The 18,782-nt window shown below is 40.5% G+C and overlaps 1 protein-coding gene across 2 annotated transcripts in view; it reads right to left on the minus strand.

Annotated features, from left to right (window-relative positions):
* SUCLG1 (succinate-CoA ligase GDP/ADP-forming subunit alpha) overlaps positions 1–16,510 on the minus strand; it is a 40,501-nt gene extending 23,991 nt beyond the window's left edge. The window contains exons 1-2 of one of the 2 annotated variants that reach the window (XM_043603831.1): positions 16,377–16,510; positions 6,045–6,148 (exon numbers count right to left, since the gene is read on the minus strand). In XM_043603831.1, the coding sequence (XP_043459766.1) occupies positions 6,045–6,148; positions 16,377–16,473 (201 nt within the window). In that variant the 5' untranslated portion in view covers positions 16,474–16,510. Of the gene's footprint in view, positions 1–6,044; positions 6,149–16,031 lie in introns of both variants that reach the window. The other variant, XM_043603832.1, reaches the window with a different exon arrangement.
* Between the last annotated feature and the right edge of the window lie 2,272 nt (positions 16,511–18,782).

Genomic DNA, 18,782 nt, shown 5'->3' on the forward strand with positions numbered 1-18,782 from the left:
ACTGTCAACTGCCCACCTGACATTTCCACTTGGAGAACTAACTGGCAGGCATCTGAATGTGCTCAAAACCAAATTCCTGCCCACCCCCCACACTCCCCTCCCACTCCCCCCCATCTGGGTGAATGACAATTCCACTCCTAACAGATGCCAGATCAAAAGTACTGAAGTCATCCTTGATTCTCTTTTTCTTCTATCTCACATCAGACACAGTATTGCCCTAACTTCAAAATATACCTGACAGTGTCTCATCCCTTCTACTGCTACCACCATGGTCTAAGTCACCATCAACTCTTGAAAGAATATTGCTCTCGGCTCCCTTTCATCTGTTGTCAACACAGCAGCCAGAATAATCCTGTTAAAACATAAGCAAGATCCTAACACTCCTCTGATCAAAACTCTCCAGTGGTTTTCCACTTCATTCACAGTCAAAACCAAACTCCTTATACGGCCCGTAAGTCAATACTCAACCTGCATCCTCACATCGGAACTCCTTCACTGCCTGGCCTCATTTACTATTCTCCCACTGCTCATTTCACTCCAGTCACGTTGGCCTTGTGGCTACCACACACAACAGGCACACTCCTGCCTCACGGCCTTGCTGTCCCCTTTGCCTTGAATGCACTTCCCTTGATCCCCATCCACTTGCTTTGCTCTCACATCTCCCTTAGATCTTGACTCAGGTCAGGCTTCCCCTGACCACCTGACGTAAAATCCCCCCTTCCCCAACCTGAACACCACCACAACCCCACACACATACACACACTTCTACCTCTGGCTTATTTTTTCCAGAAAGCATTTATACTCTCTAACGAACCACATAATTTACTCATTGGTTTTGTTGCCATGTTTTTCTCCCTCCCACCACTAAATATAAATTCTAAGAAGGCAGTGATTTTTTACTACTTTGTTCACTGAGAAATGGCACCTAAACCAACACAAGACATACAGTAAGCACTCAATAAGCAATTGCTGAAATTGAATGGATCTATATGGTCATTCTACAGAGACCTAAAAATGCTGACCCAACTACTCAAATTCTATTACAGGCATAATAATTGGGACTTCACAAGGGACTTCAGAAATTTCCTGATTCAACTTCTTCACTTTTCAAAATAGATAACTTAGACCCAAGCATGTTAACTAACTTGTCTAAAGTCAATGATGGAGTTTTGAAAAGAACCACAAGCCAATGCTCTCTCTTTAAGCAGTGCTATTCAAAGTGTAGTTTGTAGACTCTAGCTGGTCTTCAGTGAGATAACCACAAAAAGAAAAAGAATAAAAAAATTACAAAAAACAAAGGAAAGAAAAATGAAAAAACAAGAAAAAAAATAAGTTAAAAAACAAAAATAAAAATGACAGTGTTTGCCAACTTTTATAGCAATATGATATTGTTGTAACTTTTCTTTTGCTAAAAATATTGGTCTGCATTAGATTGAAAACTAAAAGCAAACAAACACCCAAATTGGTCTTTCACTCTAGACAGCTTAAGAAGCACTGCCCTAGATTACTACTCTGTTAAACAAATTCAAATGGACTTATTTTTTAGTCCTAAGTAGGGCTAAAAGCTGTTAGTAAGCTTATTTTCCTTAGTCTCCCCATTATCACCATCCAGGTAAGAATAGAAATAGTTTTAGGAGTTCAAATCCAGTACCAGAAATTCCACCTACTGGAAATGTGCATTGTTGAAATCCACTCTGAAATACAAATACTCCTCATTCATACGTGGAACAATGTATACGCCAAAAAAAGAACGAGACAACACATAGATTTCCTATGAAGATAAACTCAAAATTTCAGACTTCATTGTTATCTCTATAATAACAGAATCTTAACTAATATGAGACAAGTAAGGTTCCCAATTACTTAAAAAAAAAAAAAAGTAAATGAGAAACAATGCAATTGCAAGTAACTGAAAGACACTGAAACCACCTTGGCTTTCAATATTTAGGCAAACCATCACTTAATTCAGGAAGCACAGATAGTTTCAAATATTGCTTATACCATAGACAACTGCTCTTTTAAAAAAAGGTCATAGGATAAGATGTCATAGGATCAAAAAGAGTTTAGTAAACAAACAAAAACATCATATATAATAAACTAATGCAGAGAATTTGGATTAATCAAACATTTGATTATATGCTAACACAATTAATATATAACCAAAAGAGGACTGAAAATGATTTTAATTGGCTGAGGAGTGATAAAATGTACTTCAAATCTTAGGTGAGCATCAGCTTTTTTTTTTTTTAATGTTTTTATTTATTTTTTAGACAGAGAGACAGAGCATGAGGAGGGGAGGGGCAGAGAGAAGGGGAGACACAGAAGCTGAAGCAGGCTCCAGGCTCTGAGCTGTCAGCAAAGAGCCCAACACGGGGCTCGAACTCACGAACCGTGAGATCATGACCTGATCCGAAGCTGGATGCTTAACCAACTGAGCCACCCAGGCGCCCCAAGCATGAGCTTTCTTTAGAATACATATACGTGGAAGTTAATACTCATAAAATGTATGGTTATCAGAATAAATAAACCAATTTTACCTAGGAACAAAATTTAAAGGTTTCAGGTGTTCCTTTTTTTTTTTTTTTTGATGTGGTTTTTTTTTTTAAGATAGTAGAGGAATAGAAGAAAGGTCCAGTTATTTCAAGAAAATAACTCATTTTTGTGCCAATAATTTCAGAAAAAAGGTAAAAAAGCAAAAGGACATTTTGTACCAAAAACCTTCTAACCAAGTTCATTTTTTAAAAAAACCCAGACCTATGGAATTTTAAAGCAATTTGTAAGTACTTTACTTTTATTTTTTTTATAATTTATTTTTTAAATTTACATCCAAGTTTGTTAGCATACAGTGCAACAATGATTTCAGGAGTAGATTCCTTAATACCCCTTACCCATTTAGCCCATCCCCCCTCCCACAATCCCTCCAACAACCCTCTGTTTGTTCTCTAAGGGTCTCTTATATTTTGTCCTCCTCCCTGTTTTTGTATTATTTTTGCTTCCCTTCCCTTATGTTCATCTGTTTTGTATCCTTAATTCTTTAAATGGGTGAAGTCATATATTTGTCTTTCTCTGACTGACTAATTTTACTTAGCATGATACCCTCTAGTTCCATCCATGTAGTTGCAAATGGCAAGATTTCATTCTTTTTGATTGCCAAGTAATATTCCATTGTATATATATACCACATTTTCTTTATCCATTCATCCATTGATGGACATTTGGGCTCTTTCCATACTTTGGCTATTGTCAATAGCAGTGCTATAAACTTTGGAGCCCTTCTGAAACAGCACACCTATATCCCTTGGGTAAATACCTACCAGTGCAATTGCTGGGTCATAGGGTAGTTCTATTTTTAATTCTTTGAGGAACCTCCATACTGTTTTCCAGAGTGGCTGCACCAGTTTGCATCCCCACCACCAGTGCAAAAGAGATCCTCTTTCTCCACATCCTTGCCAACATCTGTTGTTGCCTGAGTTGTTATGTTAGCCATTCTGACAGGTGTGAGGTGGTATCTCATTGTGGTTTTGATTTGTATTTCCCTGATGATGAGCATTTTTTCATGTGTCGGTTGGCCATTTGGATGTCTTCTTTGGAGAAGTGTCTATTCAAGTCTTTTGCCCATTTCTTCACTGGATTATTTGTTTTTTGGGTGTTGAGTTTGGTAAATTCTTTATAGATTTTGGATACTAACCCTTTATCTGATATGTCATTTGCCAGTATCTTTTCCCATTCCTTTTAGTTTTGCTAATTGTTTCCTTTGCTCTGTGGAAGCTTTTTATTTTGATGAGGTCCCAATAGTTCATTTTTGCTTTTGTTTCCCTTGCCTCCAGAACCGTGTTGAGTAATAAGTTGTTACAGCTGAGGTCAAAGAGGTTTTTACCTGTATTCTCCTTGAAGATTTTGATGGCTTCCTGTCTTACATTTAGGTCTTTCACTCTTTTTGAGTATTTTTGTGTACAGTGTAAGAAAGTGGTCCAGGTTCATTTTTCCGCATGTCGCTGTCCAGTTGTCCCAGCACCTTTTACTGAAGAGACTGTCTTTATTCTGCTGGATATTCTTCCCAGCTTTGTCAAAGATTAGTTGGCCATATGTTTGTGGGTCCATTTCTGGGTTCTCTATTCTGTTCCATTGATCTGAGTGTCTGTTCTTGTGCCAATACCATACTGTCTTGAGGATTACAGCTTTGTAGTATAGCTTGAAGTCTGGGATTGTGATGCCTCCTCCTTTGGTTTTCTTTTTCATGATTGCTTTGGCTATTTGGGGTCTTTTCTGGTTCCATGCGAATTTTAGGATTGTTTGTTCTAGCTCTGTGAAGAATGCTGGTGTTATTTTGTTAGGGATTGCATTGAATATGTAGGTTGCTTTGGATAGTGTTGACATTTTAACAATATTTGTTCTTCCTGTCCAGGAGCATGGAATCTTTTTCCATTTTTTTGTGTCTTCTTCAATTTCTTTCATAAGCTTTCTATAGTTTTCAGTGTGTTTTAAACTTTTGTTTTTAAACAAAAGTTACAGATACTTGAATATTTAGGTATAATCCTATAGATCAAGGGTTGGAACACTATGGCTTGAAGGTATGGTCTGCCACTAGTTTTAAAACTGTTTTACTGGGGGGCGCCTGGGTGGCGCAGTCGGTTAAGCGTACGACTTCAGCCAGGTCACGATCTCGCGGCCCGTGAGTTCAAGCCCCGCGTCAGGCTCTGGGCTGATGGCTCGGAGCCTGGAGCCTGTTTCCGATTCTGTGTCTCCCTCTCTCTCTGCCCCTCCCCCGTTCATGCTCTGTCTCTCTCTGTCCCAAAAATAAATAAACGTTGAAAAAAAAAATTAAAAAAAAAAAACTGTTTTACTGGTATACAACCATGCCCATTCACTGACATATTATCTATAGCTGCTTTTGCTGTTATTACAATGTCATTGAGTAGTTGTGAGAGAGACTGTGTGGCCCACTAAGTCTAATGTTTATAATCTGGTCCTTTCCAGAATAAACTTGACAACTCCTACCCTAGATTACCAAAATGCCACAGAATAGACAATTCTTTTAATTACAGAAAAATCATTAACTTTTAAATCACACACAAAAAGTCATTAACTGCTTTTATCTTGCCATATCTTCTTTTAAGAATGAAAGGGATACTACGGGTTAAGACTCATGGCTATCTTCTAATTGATTTGGTAGTATTCCTTTATTTTAAAAACATCTGCATCTATTATGATGGAACTATAAATTTGTATAAATGTTTTAAAGGGTAATTTATCAATAGCTATTAAAATTTTAAATACACAGAATCTTAAGACTCAATTTTTCTTTTATGAATCTACTTTATAGACATATAAATGTAGAATATGCATTATAGCGTAGAATGATAGGAAGGCAGGAAAGGAGATTCTTATGTTGCATCTTATTGTGGAATCACATTGCACATAGATTTAAAACTTTTGCAAATTCTAGGATGTGAGCAGGGGTAGGGAGAGACAATGAATATAAGTGAATGAGAACAAATTAAAACACTTCAGGCAATTTTGCCTGCTAGCCCCCTTGAAGACCATTTGCCCAGAGAGAGTCCAAAATGAGAAAAGTAGGTGTGCTGATTCTTCCGCGTATCTCAGTTCCCAGGAGCCTCTCTGGGCATAAGCATTTCCCCACACTGATCTGTGTTTAACTGTGCATGTTTTTTGCAAAAGGCCTAAACACACGCCATCTACTTTATCTAGTAGTCAATTGAAGAAACAGTAATCTATTCCAGTGCTGGGGGAAAACCAGTGGTGTTAAACAGGCTGAAAGAGAGTATGTGGGTTTCTAACATCATGTGTTCCTGGGGAGGGACTGTCAAGGTAAGTTTAAACAGAGTTTTCATCTTATAGGCTGACTATAGTACCCAGCCCCACCACCCCCCACCACCAACACCAAGATATAATTCCATCGCTGTACTGTATGCTTTTCTGCAACAATTATATATTATAACTTTTGTGATATTAAAACATAGAAAAGAGTTTAAAATGTTTTTGTATATGTAGTATGCATCTTTATAAAACATCTTGACACGTACCTGCTTACCGGTGAAACCCTGGCAAATAACCTTCGTATTTTTATCAACGTAGAGATGTTTCCGGGAAGCTATATAGGAACAATGCCGAATTCCATTCTGTTGCCCTGAAAAGTAAAGAAAATATGACACATTATAATTTCTCCAAACTATTGGACCATGAATTGAACTTAGTGACACACACACACAAAAAAAAACACAAAAAAACACAACCACCTCAAACCCTCTAATACAGGGGCTATCTTGTGATCATGGAAACTTTAAGTGACACACAAAGACTACAGAAATAGAGAAACAAACAAAAAAGGACACTGTTCTCTTCTCCAGTATCCCCTCTACCAAGAACCACAATCTTGTATCCTTTTCTAAATGTATAAAGAAAAGCTTAAGCTTAGAATTTTCATTCCCCAAAGACAAATGGCTCAAATTAAATCCAGGGACCAGGTATCATTTGTACTAATAATGTTTGCTAAACAGCCACATGCTTTGCCCATTTTACTCAACCTTTTTTTTTTTTTTAAGTTTCCTTATTTTTTTAGTAATCTCTACACCCAGTGTGAGGCTCGAACTCACAACCCCGAGATCAAGAGTCACATGCTCCTCCGACTAAGCCAGGCAGACGCCCCTTCCTTACCCAATCTGTTAAAGCCCAACATCTATAAATAACAGGTAAGTGAAGAGGCACACTTTGTTAGGAGAGCTTGTAAGAACTACTCTGCAAGTCATTCCCCAAAATAACATTAAACATTAACATTAAATGTTAACATTCAATCTTAAGTCAGAGATAAAACTTGTCTAATACACAACCCAAGGTTACTCAATTTGATATCTTCTGATGTAAGACACCAGACCTTACATATAGAAGAAACAGAGAAAATGAAATAAATAAGCAGATGAGAGAAGAACATGTAAAAAATATCTATTTTCAGCAAACTACCTCAATGAAAACTGATAAATCTCTTTAGTTACTAATACCAGCTCCGGTATTTCACAAGTCAGTAGAAAGCAAAGCACTGATGAAATAAAAGTGTGAGCTACTCTCTGACTACTTTAAAACCTTCATTATAGCCCCAACTTGCTGTCTCTGTGGCCCATCCCTGGACCTTTTGAAGTGTCAGGCCATCCTCTTACCATTGAATTAACCCATAGAAGCTAACTCTAGAAAAGAACATCTTATGACATATTTGTCCAGAGTCTACTCCATGCTTTCTGTTTTGAATCGCTGCCTCTTGCCCTCCTAAATCCTCTGACCTTAGGTTCCATAACTGATCTGTATCTGGCCCTTTGGGTATCTCTTGAGCAGTCTTCAACTCCTGTGCATACCTCAGTTTCTAACAACTTTGAATTTTGGAATCCCTTGTACCTCTAGGGAAGAGACAGGCCAAGATTCACCCTTCTCAACTGGGAGAGGAGTGTTCTATGTGCACATAGATCTGCTGGGTAACAGAGAGCTGCATTTTTGAACTGGAGTATGCTGAATGAGGGACCATTAGGGGGCACTGAGGGTCAAGTCCTGCCACAGTGGGCACAGCCAAGCACCTGAACCTAGGACAGCAGACCCTACAAAGGGAATTTGCAGCCTCAGGGCTCACCCTAGCCAGTGCTGTCACTTAAGACCCATTCTTGCCAATGGCTCCATTCTCACAGCTGGAGACCCACAACCACTATACTTGTGGAAGTATTGCCACTGCTATTCCTGACAGAATCTGCCTCACCAGTCCTTTCTATTCCTGGAATCTTCAATACATGGTCCACCATCAGGAATTTTCAGACAGGATAACAGATTCGATTACAAGATCAAATTATAAGATCAGGGTATCTGGAGTGCATACTTGCTAAAAGGCAATACTTGCTTTTTGAAGGTAAAGCTGGGCTCTCCACAAGAATTCTTATACTCACTCTTAAGAAAGGAGAAATCAGACAGTTCACCTCTCCATCCACAGGAGCAGGAGTGGCCCTATCACCATGAGAAAAGACAGGTCTGCCTACATCCATAAAGCATGGGCTCAAGAGCAGAACAACTAAGATCACTATCTTCTTCTTCTTCTACTCCAGACCTCCTAGATTTATGGAGCTTAAGACTTCACAACCCAAGATCTCTGGTGCCCACAAAAACTGCATCAGAAAGTGTGATGAAGAGCAGCTGACCTTACAGTTTCCTAGCCCTTTGGTATTGCTCAGCCCTTGACATTCTAAACCTCTGGTGAAGTCAATCTTGGGAGATCTGCCATGCATATGTGTGGGCATGTGTGTGCACGTGTGCATGGGATCTCTCATCTACTGTATGAGCCCACGCTCATATAGATGTAACTGCAGCTAAGCTATAATAGGCTATCATGACCTTTGAGCCAAATCTAAAATATATGTTTGAACACAAGAAATTCCCGATATTTTGCCCTAACAAGAAACCTACATGATGCCAGACAAGGTGTCACCGGTACTGAAATGAGGATGCTAGAATAATCAAGCACATACCCTAGTTCCTGGAGTTGTCATCATTCATTTATTCAGTCAACATTGTGGATCACCTATGCCAAGCCACAATACCAAGTATCAAGGATAAAGTGTTGAATAAGAATCTCAGCCCTCAAGAGACCCACAATTCACCTGAACTGACATAAAGCAGGCCAGAAGTACAGTTGAAAAGTACTGTGGTAGGAATAGGCCTTGGACATCTGAGGTAGATAAACTCTCCTGTCCCAACTCAGTCTGTGTATATTGGGGGGTAGGGGAGGGTTTGGGGCCGGGAGGTCAGAGAGGATAGGGTTAAGGGATGGATTCCTCACTGGGGCTACCTCCAAAATGAGCCCCAGACTACCAGCAGTTCACACCTAAAATCCCTGCTACTTTATTGACTTCCAACCTCCTAAAGAAGTAGAGGGTTGTATGGTTCCCGGCAATGGCTGTAATCTCTCTGCAACTAAAAACTCTCTTCACATCTGCCCTAATTCTAGCCCATGCAACCCCTTGGCCTCAGATCATCTAACCAGACACGTGCACCTGCATAGTAAAGATCAACATGTCACAGGAGATCCCAGATAAGGAACCACTGACTACTATATGCCTCTTTTTCCAAAATACTGCTCCAGGACATGTAGGTCAACTGAATGAGAGATGCTAGCAATCAAAAGTCTCTGAAACTCAAAGGAAAACCTGAGGCGCCCCAGCAAGCCATGATAGTGGTACTCCATAATCACCAAAAATGCTCTTTTAATCCCAGAAACTCACCCCACCCCAGAGGAGCCTGCCCTATCTCTGGCCTTTTACACCAAGCACATTCTCCCAGATACCATGGCTGTGAGGAGGACCTAAGTACAGAGGCTGACTGTACTTCATAGTTCTCCTCACCTTCATCTGTGCCTCCTCTACAGCTTCAGGATGGAAATAATGCAAAATATGCTTATATTCCAAGCAAAACTCACCGAATTCTTACTTCTATCATTCTTTTCCTCATCCTTTCCTACTTTATAATATCATGGCCCAGAATCGCAGGCTGGAGGCTCCCCAAGAAAGCAGCCTCTCCTCATCCCCACTCCTGCACCTCTTCCCCTTCCTTCCCACAATCCCACCGATCTCTTTCATTTGGCCTGGCAGAGAGCAAGCGACTAGCTGCTGTAAACATTAAATCTGTCAGACCAGCTCTATGCATGTTCTTTCCCTACTTGATTACCTCTCCACTCAAACCATCAATCAAACGCCCAAAGTAATGAAAAATAGTCTACTCTACTTCTGCTGAAGAAAGCAAAGTGGTTTACAGCACAGATCTTCAATTGTCCGTCCACCACTAAAAGATGCTCAGTCACATTTTGGTTTTAAATGTGAACCTGACCTCTATAAAACTACCAAGTAACTAGAGAAAGTGATTTCGTAAGGTTAAATCAAGAACACAAGGTATACACGAGTGGTCCCACCATCTTGCAAATACCTTTCACCTTTCAATTAAGAGAGTCAATGGTACTCAACTCCCTGAGAATTTCACTTGCATTAATTCATGTAAGTTCACATTTAAATAAAACATTGGACAGTGAGGAATCCTTAAGTCTTCACATGACATTCATGACTTGTGAATATAATGGGGCGTGTTTAGGGGATCTGAGATTAAGAAGAATGGAACCTGCAAACACTTTTATGTGGTATATAATACTTATGCCACACACTATGTACGGATGGGTGCACACAATCTGCTACTTTGTTTACTGCCTTATTTCTCAGAAAAATTATTTAAGGTTAAATTTAGTTCAAGATTATTTCAAGTACCATCTAAATACTTTGGAACTTCTAAATGTAAATGCCATGACTATAAGGCCCGTGTCTTGTATACCATAGTGTCTCCCATATGGTAAAGTGCCTTACAGAGTCGTGGTACAACATATGTTCACTGAATTTCAGGACAAGAGACAGGGTCTATAAAAAACACACCTCTATCAAGCTAAATGTCACAAGTTCCATCTCATTTTTCCTACTTAAGGGGAAAGAAGGGGAGAAAAACCTACATCCATTTTTGTACATGCAAAGATCACAGGTTTCCCTAAAATTCTTCTAAATATTGCACAGAAGTCCAGCCCTAAATGCTGCTAGCAGTCCTCAAAGCTTTTATCTTAATCTGGTACAAATTCCATACTAACCTTTTTTTTTATTAAAGCAAATAGAATCCAGATGCAGTAACGTGATGTAAATAGACTATTTCACAACAGGAAAAAAGAAAGAGCTTAAAGCAAAACATACCATAAGTAGAGATAAGGCAGTGACAGACCAGGAAGTGTTTTCATAACACATTAACAGACAAGGAATTAACTTTAGCAACATGAAGCACCAACAAGGTAGAGACCAAAGCCTAACAGAAAAATGGATAATGGCCATGAACAAGAAACACAACTAAAGACAGACAAATGGTATACCAACAGATGATGAGCTACCTAACTTAACTAATGTTAAGAAAATGAGCATTTTAGGGGCACCTGGGTTGCTCAGTCAGTTGAGGGTCTGGATCTTGATTTCAGCTCAGGTCATGATCTCATGGTTCATGAGATCAAGCCCCAGGCCGGGCTCTGCACTGACACCACAGAGTCTTCTTGGGATTCCCTCTGTCCCTCCCATGCTTACATGTGCACACCTACGCACAGTCTCTCTCTCAGTCTCTGTCTCTCTCTCTCTCAAAATAAATAAATACACATTACCGAAAGAAAGAAAGAAAGAAAGAAAGAAAGAAAGAAAGAAAGAAAGAAAGAAAGAAAATGAGTGATTTAAATTACATATTAGGGCAGCAGGAAGGCCTGAGGTTCGCCACCAGGAAGAATTTCCCAATGGTGAAGGCTGCAGCTGCCACACCTTGGGCCATCTCCAGGGAACGTGGTGGTGATGCCTTCTCTCCAGGTTCTTAGAAATCGGGCAGCCTAACCTTGGGACTGCATCCCAGGAGTGTCTGAAAAGGGCTCTAAGGAAACAGAAAGGCCTAGGCTTGAGTTCATGCTCTGCTGATCACCAGCCACTGACCTGGGACAGATCTTTTGATCTCCCTTAACCTCAGTCTTCCCAACTGTAAATGGAATAACAGCTGCCCACAAGGATTCTGTGATGTTGTTATCAGATGATGCTTGTAAACTGGGTAGCAAAGTGGCCCGTATGCTCCCCAAACTGGGTTAACATCCTACATGAACACAAAGGTAAGTCATATAATTCATATTTTAAAATAAGTCCAATGAGAAATGTTTCATATATGTCCTCATGCATATCCTATATATGTTTATCTGTAAATATACTAATCCATGTCTACAAATATTATGTAGTATATACACATACACTTGTAACTTTTTACCCTATGAAACATTTTTAAAGGTGCAGCCTCACTGTGAGAAAAATGGGGACAGTAATATTATGTGCCTCATAGGCAATATGAGAATTAAATGAGTTCATAATATAAAGAGCACATAGAATGATGCCTAGGGTACAGCAAGTGCTATTTCACTCTTCGCTATCTATATCATTATGATTATCAATGCAGAATGAGAAGACCACACTGCTCTGAGGTGTTCTTTGTGCCAAGCTATCTGCCAGGTACTAGGGATTCAGAAGTCAACAAGATGGGCTCGGGTCCTACCCACAAGAAGAGTCCTACCCTGTAAGACAGCTAAATATTAAACAAAGAAACACAAAACTACACGAGTTGCACTGTAACAAAAGGTATGGAGGAAAGGGGCTGAGTAATGAGAGGGATGTGCCTTCAACAAGGGTGATAAATTTGTATCATCCAGTTAGTCACATGCTGAGTCCTCTTCCCCAAAGAGAGCAACCACATCATTTATGAAATGGCTGTGGGATGCATGATGAACCTATGGCCAGAGAGCGCCTGCCCAGATGGGACTCAAACCATAGCCTTTTTTGACCACTCCCATGCTCCCAACCAATAATCAGAGACTCTGTTCATGAAAATACTCCTCTTCCAAATTACCTCACAAACTGGGTTCCTTGTTACTCATTTATTCATGCATGCACTTATGAATTTAATAAATGGATATTTACCAATGGCATATTATATATATGTATAAAATATATACACTATCGTGGTCCCTGCCTATAGAACTTTATAGCAGAGTAACTCGGCAGCTGCTAACTCCCAAACCCCAAACAATCCACTACTCAAATGCGAAATTACATATTCATTTAATATTTACTTACAAATGAAGCTTAGCTGGCCTAAAGTGCCATATTTCATCAAATCTAAAATACTACTGAAGTACTATTAAGGACTAATAAGAGAGAAAAAATGCTGCCAATTTATTGTAGATATGCTCAATTATAAGACACATCTCAATTTTAGAAATATTATAATGTAATAAAAGGGGGGGGGCTATAGCAACAACACTCCTGTCCTTTGGTAAAATGAGACTGTTTTCCTATACTTACGGAAATTATTTTGAACATCCCCAATTATGCTTCTGTGGAAAAATGAATTTGAGGTCAGAAAATCACATTACTTCCTCATGGCTACGCTGGTACATTTAGATGAAGACCATTTCATATTTCTCAAATAGAGATTTGCTTCTCAGATGCAATGGCAACAGATACTAATATCAGAAACATCACTGCTGAGGGTCCCCTTTCCCCAACTACACTTCTGAATATTTGCCTGATTCCAAAATCAGCTTACACAACTTGGCAAACACATGAAAAAGGCAGGTGGCATCTTTGAGCAGGGTAGTCACCTCAACAAAACAACAAGGCTGCCAAAAATGAAAAAAGAATGAAAATTAAAAAGAAAAAGAGGGGTGCCTGAGTGGCTCAGTTGGTTGAACATCCGACTCGTGGTTTCAGCTCAGGTCATGATCCCAGGGTTATGGGATCGAGCCCTGCATCAGGCACTGGCATTGGGCATGGAGACTGCTTAAGATTCTTTCTCTCTGCCCCTCTCCCCAGCTTGAGCTCTCTCTTGAAAGAAAGAAAGAAAGAAAGAAAGAAAGAAAGAAAGAAAGAAAGAAAGAAAGAAAGAAAGAAAAGACAAGAAGAAAAGAAAAAAAGAACACCACAGACCACAGCTTCAGAAGGGAACTATAGTGTCACAAAGCATGTACTAGTAAAAAGAATACTACAGAGTCAGAAAACCTGAGTTCTAATATCCATTCTGATATTGGCCAGGAAACTTTCTGAGTTTATTTCCTCATTTGCCAAATAAAGACATGACACCAGTTGGATTGTAAAGTTCACTTTCTGGCATTAAAATACCATAATTCAGGGGCTAAAAATACTGCCTCTTGTTCCCTATTTATTCTACAAGACCCAACCTACAGGAATCCCTGGCTTGTGTTTAAAATGACCTTGCAGGAGCCCCTGGGTGGCTCAGTTGGTTAAGCGTCCGACTTTGGCTCAGGTCATTATCTCTCGGTCCTTGAGTTTGAGCCCAGCGTCGGGCTCTGTGCTGGCCGCTCAGAGCCTGGAGCCTGTTTCGGATTCTGTGTCTCCCTCTCTCTCTGACCCTCCCCCATTCAAGCTCTGTCTCTGTCTCAAAAATAAATAAACGTTAATAAAAATAAAAATAAAATGACCTTGCATAGCTTTGTGTTTCTTGAAACACTTTACTAACTCAACTTCAAATGTGCTTATAAAATCGTTAAACTGGTTCATGGAAGAAATCTTCCTTATTTTTCATTTTATTTTCTTTCCTCACTTCAACTGGATTCTTTCCCTTTTTTTATAAACTATAAAACTGGTTTGTTCTTGCTTTGTTCTTCGGGTTGTTTGGGTTCAAAAATTTCTAAACATTCCAACAGGGCTCTGGAAGACACCTACAAAGTGTTTGAGTTGGGGTTTTTTTTTGTTGTTTTTTTCCTAAAGCAAATCAATATTGCAACACTTGTGACCTTCAGCACAAATGTACCCTTCAGTTGCTACTGAAACTTAAGAGGACAGAGGAAACAAAATTCTCTAGCATCTCTAGTTCTATTACTAACCTCAGAGCATAAATAAGTTGTGACCACGCTAAAAAAAAAAAGTTTGCTAGGTGGAACTGTTGTGGCTGCTGTTTTACTAGTGAAAGTGGAAATGGGTTTAAAAATGTGGCCTGAGTAGATTTGGAGGATTTAGAGGGATTTCTGCACTAAACACCATAGTCTGTAACCCCTCTAATATAGGAGATAAATTAGTTTAGATCTCAGACTCTCAGATTCTTAATAACAGATTGATCACATGACTAGGATAAATGAAGACCATTTGAGCAACAGAAAACTACACTTGATGGTTTTTTAAGGCCCTGTGTAGGAAAAAAGAACTCCCAGTTCTGTGAGCAAAGGGTTACTAAATATTGGTAACGTGGATTAAAGATCCTGATTCTTTAGACACTTCTCCTAAGACTCTCCTCCTACTAAGACAGCAGACCTACCTGAGGCTAGGATTTTTCAGAAACTCAGAGGAGCAGGACCCCAGGTGAGAATGACATGGCTATAATTAATCCCTTTTTCTCTTCTGCTTACAATACATTCAACTGTCCTTTAAATTATACACAAGAATCTCCAGAAAACTTTCCCAAATAAACCCAACTTTTTCCTACTTGCCAAAGTTATCTAGCCAGATGTTTGTCCTACCAGATGTGGTCTGGTTAAGGAAGTGTAGCTATTAAGTGCATACTCATCCTCCCACACTTTTGGAATGTAATCTTCTCAAGAAATGAATTAAGTCTTGTCCAATACTCAGTACAAGCCGAATTAGGAGGGAAGTGTAAGAAAGGAAGAATAAAACTATCGCTGAGTGTGTATTACATCCCGGGTACCTTATATAAATTGTTTCAATAATTCTGCACAGTGAGCCCAGATTATCCTGTACTTCATCATTTCCAGGATGCACATTTTTTCACTTTTCAAGATGTCTTAAATCTGGATGCATCTGACAACTCATTATGGCATGGCACAATTTTAATTGGCAATCATTTTCTACTGTTAGTAGTAGACAAAATAATGGTGCCCCATACAAGTGATGATGTCTCACATTCATTAAAATATTATTTTCATGGGATTGGAAACAGAAATTGAGAAGCGGATTCAGAAAAGTGCCTAGGGTTACTACACAGACTGTAAGGGACTAACCAGACTTCAAATGTGATATGGTTAATTTCAAAGTCTCTTCCTATACAGTCAACCTAACACAGAGACTTTGAACACAGCAAGAATTTTCAATAGTCAGCATTACTCAAAGACTAGCAACCTTGGTTATTAAATGTTCAGGAACCGAGGAGTCCACACCGCCTGGTGGAGACACTGCAAATAGTTGGTTAAGGTTCCAGCCAAACCTAAACTTCTAGGAGTCTTCTGGGCTATGCTGACTCTGGGGTGCAGAACCCAGCTTTCTGCTAAGTCTACAATCTACAGGGAAAAAACAAAAACAAAACCAAAAACAAGCGGCAGCCTTACTCCCTCTCCCCAGTTTGCTACTGAGACATTCTTCCCCCATCTCTCCATCTAGACGCTCAACTCTCCCAGCTGAGTTCATCCTGGACCACCTCACCTCTCACTCCCAAATAGGGGCAGTCTAGATGCCGCCCCCATCCGGCCATTCATCATCGCGGGCGCTAGAGCATGCCCCCAGGTCTGCAGGGCTCCCAGACCCGAATCCGGGTTCGGCCACCCTACTTAGGCCAGCAGCCAAAGTCACGCCCCCCACCCCACAAAGCTCCAGCAAAGCTCCTTCCGCCCCAGGAGGTCCCCGACGTGGGGCCGCACTCTCGCGGCTCCCAGGCCCCCGCTGAGGTCCGGCCCCGGAGGGCCCAGCCACGGCCTGGGCCGGGACGTTGGGCCCGGCGAGGCCAGGAACTCTCGGAGACCTGGAGGAGAGAGTCTCGGCTGGACTCACGGAGGAAGGAGCGCGACAGGAGGCGGGCGGCTGCCAGGCAGCTGCTGCCAGAGGCCATGGTCGCAGTGACAGCGGCAGCGGCAAGAGCTGCGGTCATCCACCAATGACACTCCCAGGCCCCCGGGGACCTGGTAAGGGCCGAGGCTCGAAGAGGAAATGGGTGGCCATGGCAGTCGCCTAAATGAATATTCCGCCGCAGAGACTTCGCCAAACATTGGACACAGTAGGTAGAGGGGAAAAGAGGTCTCTTAACGGAGAAGAGGACATTAACTCGGCTGCTCCCCGGAAATGTGGGGAATGTAATTCAACATTAATTACAACGGCAGCTTAGGAAAAACCTCACGCGAGGCGGGTCGGCGCATAGCATTGTGGGAAATGTAGTTTGGTGGCCTCGACTTTGTGGTTTAGGTGGAGGCTTGCGGGAGGGGAAGCGAGCGGGAAAGGGGATACTCAGACTCAGGAGATGGGGTGGCAAGAGGAAAGAAGTGCGAAGAGCAGTGCAGAACTTTCCGTATCCTTAAACCAATCTGGACCTTCATTTATCTCGGTTGGCATACGGAGAGGCCAATATTATTCCTCACCACATACCCTTGTGAACACCTGGAAGAATTACCGATGGTAACAATGTGAGTTCATGCTATTGTCCAGTGAAGGTAAGGAAATGACGAGAAAGACCAAAAACTACCTTACTGACACTTAATTTCTTGGAATATGGATCTTTTGGTCAAACAAGCTACCATACAGCCTTTGACTAGCACTAAGTGAATCCCCTTCCCTGGGGATCCTGGAACATTGAAGTTATAGATCAAATGTGACTGCTTCTTTTTAAACAAACCGGTCATTCCTGTAAGTGGTTTAGAAGGAAACTCAGAGTCCAGGAGTCAAAGAGTAAACAGATAAAGTAATCTCTCTCCCTGCTTCCAAACATGATCTGAGGTTCCTTGTCATTCTCATCAATAGAATTATGATAATTTACTGACGTAGTAATTACAATTTACACTGAGCTATGTGATGTATGAGTAGGATTACCCAACAGAGATTTCCCAATATTTCTTCTATGATCCATATATTGTCAGTCCTGGGTTGGACTTGTCTACTCACAAATCCCTCCCTTATCTAATGTATTATGTTCTTGCGATCATGTATTTAAATAGTATCAGTGGTGGGGTGCCTGGGTGGCTCACCCCACCCAGATTGAGCCAAGGACTCTTGATTTTGACTTAGGTCATGATCCCAGGGTCATGAGTTCAAGTCCCACTCTGGCTCCGCACTGAGCGTGGAGTCTGCTTAAGATTCTCTCTCTCCCTCTATCCCTATCCACCTGCCCATCAAATGAAATAAAATAAACAGTGGTTTCCAAATAGGTCCAGTATGAAGACTCATTTTCAAAAGCAAAGTTCTTCCTAAACATTTACATGATGATAGTTATGTTTTTAGTTTTATTTAATTGGTAAAATGCATGATGACAAGAAATAGAATTCTGGTATGATTGTAATGAATTTTTATTCCCACAAGACACGGATTTTAGCTTGTTTTGTACACTGATGTATCCTCAGCATCTAGAACAATGGCTGGCACAAAAAGAGAACTCATTACTTGTTGAGCATTATTTCTTGAATTGACAGATAAGAAATAGCATATACATTTATTTATTGAATCCACACACAAAGTTTGATGGTGTTTCAATCATTCAGAATAACTACACCTCTGCCCTAATTCTATAGCTCATTGATAGGAGACAGTTGCAGTAGGCACTAACTATACTACCTATTTTTATATGCAGATTGGTTTTGGAGTCAGACAGATCTGGATTCAAATTCCCATACTGTTGTGGGCTGTGTGACCTCTGGTTTTTCTCACTGAGATGGGTATGAAAATCCCTGTCTCATAATAGTGTTGTGAGCAGTTAATGCTCTTTGTACCTTATAAACATTCAGTAAATGGTAGTTATTATCATTAAAGATAAGAACTTTCATCTTCACGTGGCAGGATGATGTTTTGAAGTTCCACCAGATGTGGAATAGGACATTTCCATGTGTGTCCAAACTTTGGCTAAAGCCCCAAAGATGAGGGCAAAAGGCCATAAGTAACTCCACATTCTAAGGAGGGAAGCCTAGGAGATACGTCCCTCAAGATTGTAATAAGAGTAGGACAGAATTGTTTTTGGATTCTCCCACTCACACCCTAGCAACTCAAATAAGCAAAAGACTGGAATTCATTGAATGAGGGAATTCTGAGTCATGAGTTGTCCCCTGAGGTTCCCCTTTCCTCTCACCCCACCAGACAAGTTCGTGGCAAAGGGCTCCTTACTAAAAGGACTGGCATTAAATCAAGGCTAAATCCTTGCATAACTGCAGAAGTTCATGAACCTACCCCAGTGTCCTAAAGTAGATCTAGTCAAAGAAC

This window comes from Prionailurus bengalensis, chromosome A3, assembly GCF_016509475.1.
Source record: "Prionailurus bengalensis isolate Pbe53 chromosome A3, Fcat_Pben_1.1_paternal_pri, whole genome shotgun sequence".
NCBI classification, from domain to species: Eukaryota; Metazoa; Chordata; class Mammalia; order Carnivora; family Felidae; genus Prionailurus; species Prionailurus bengalensis.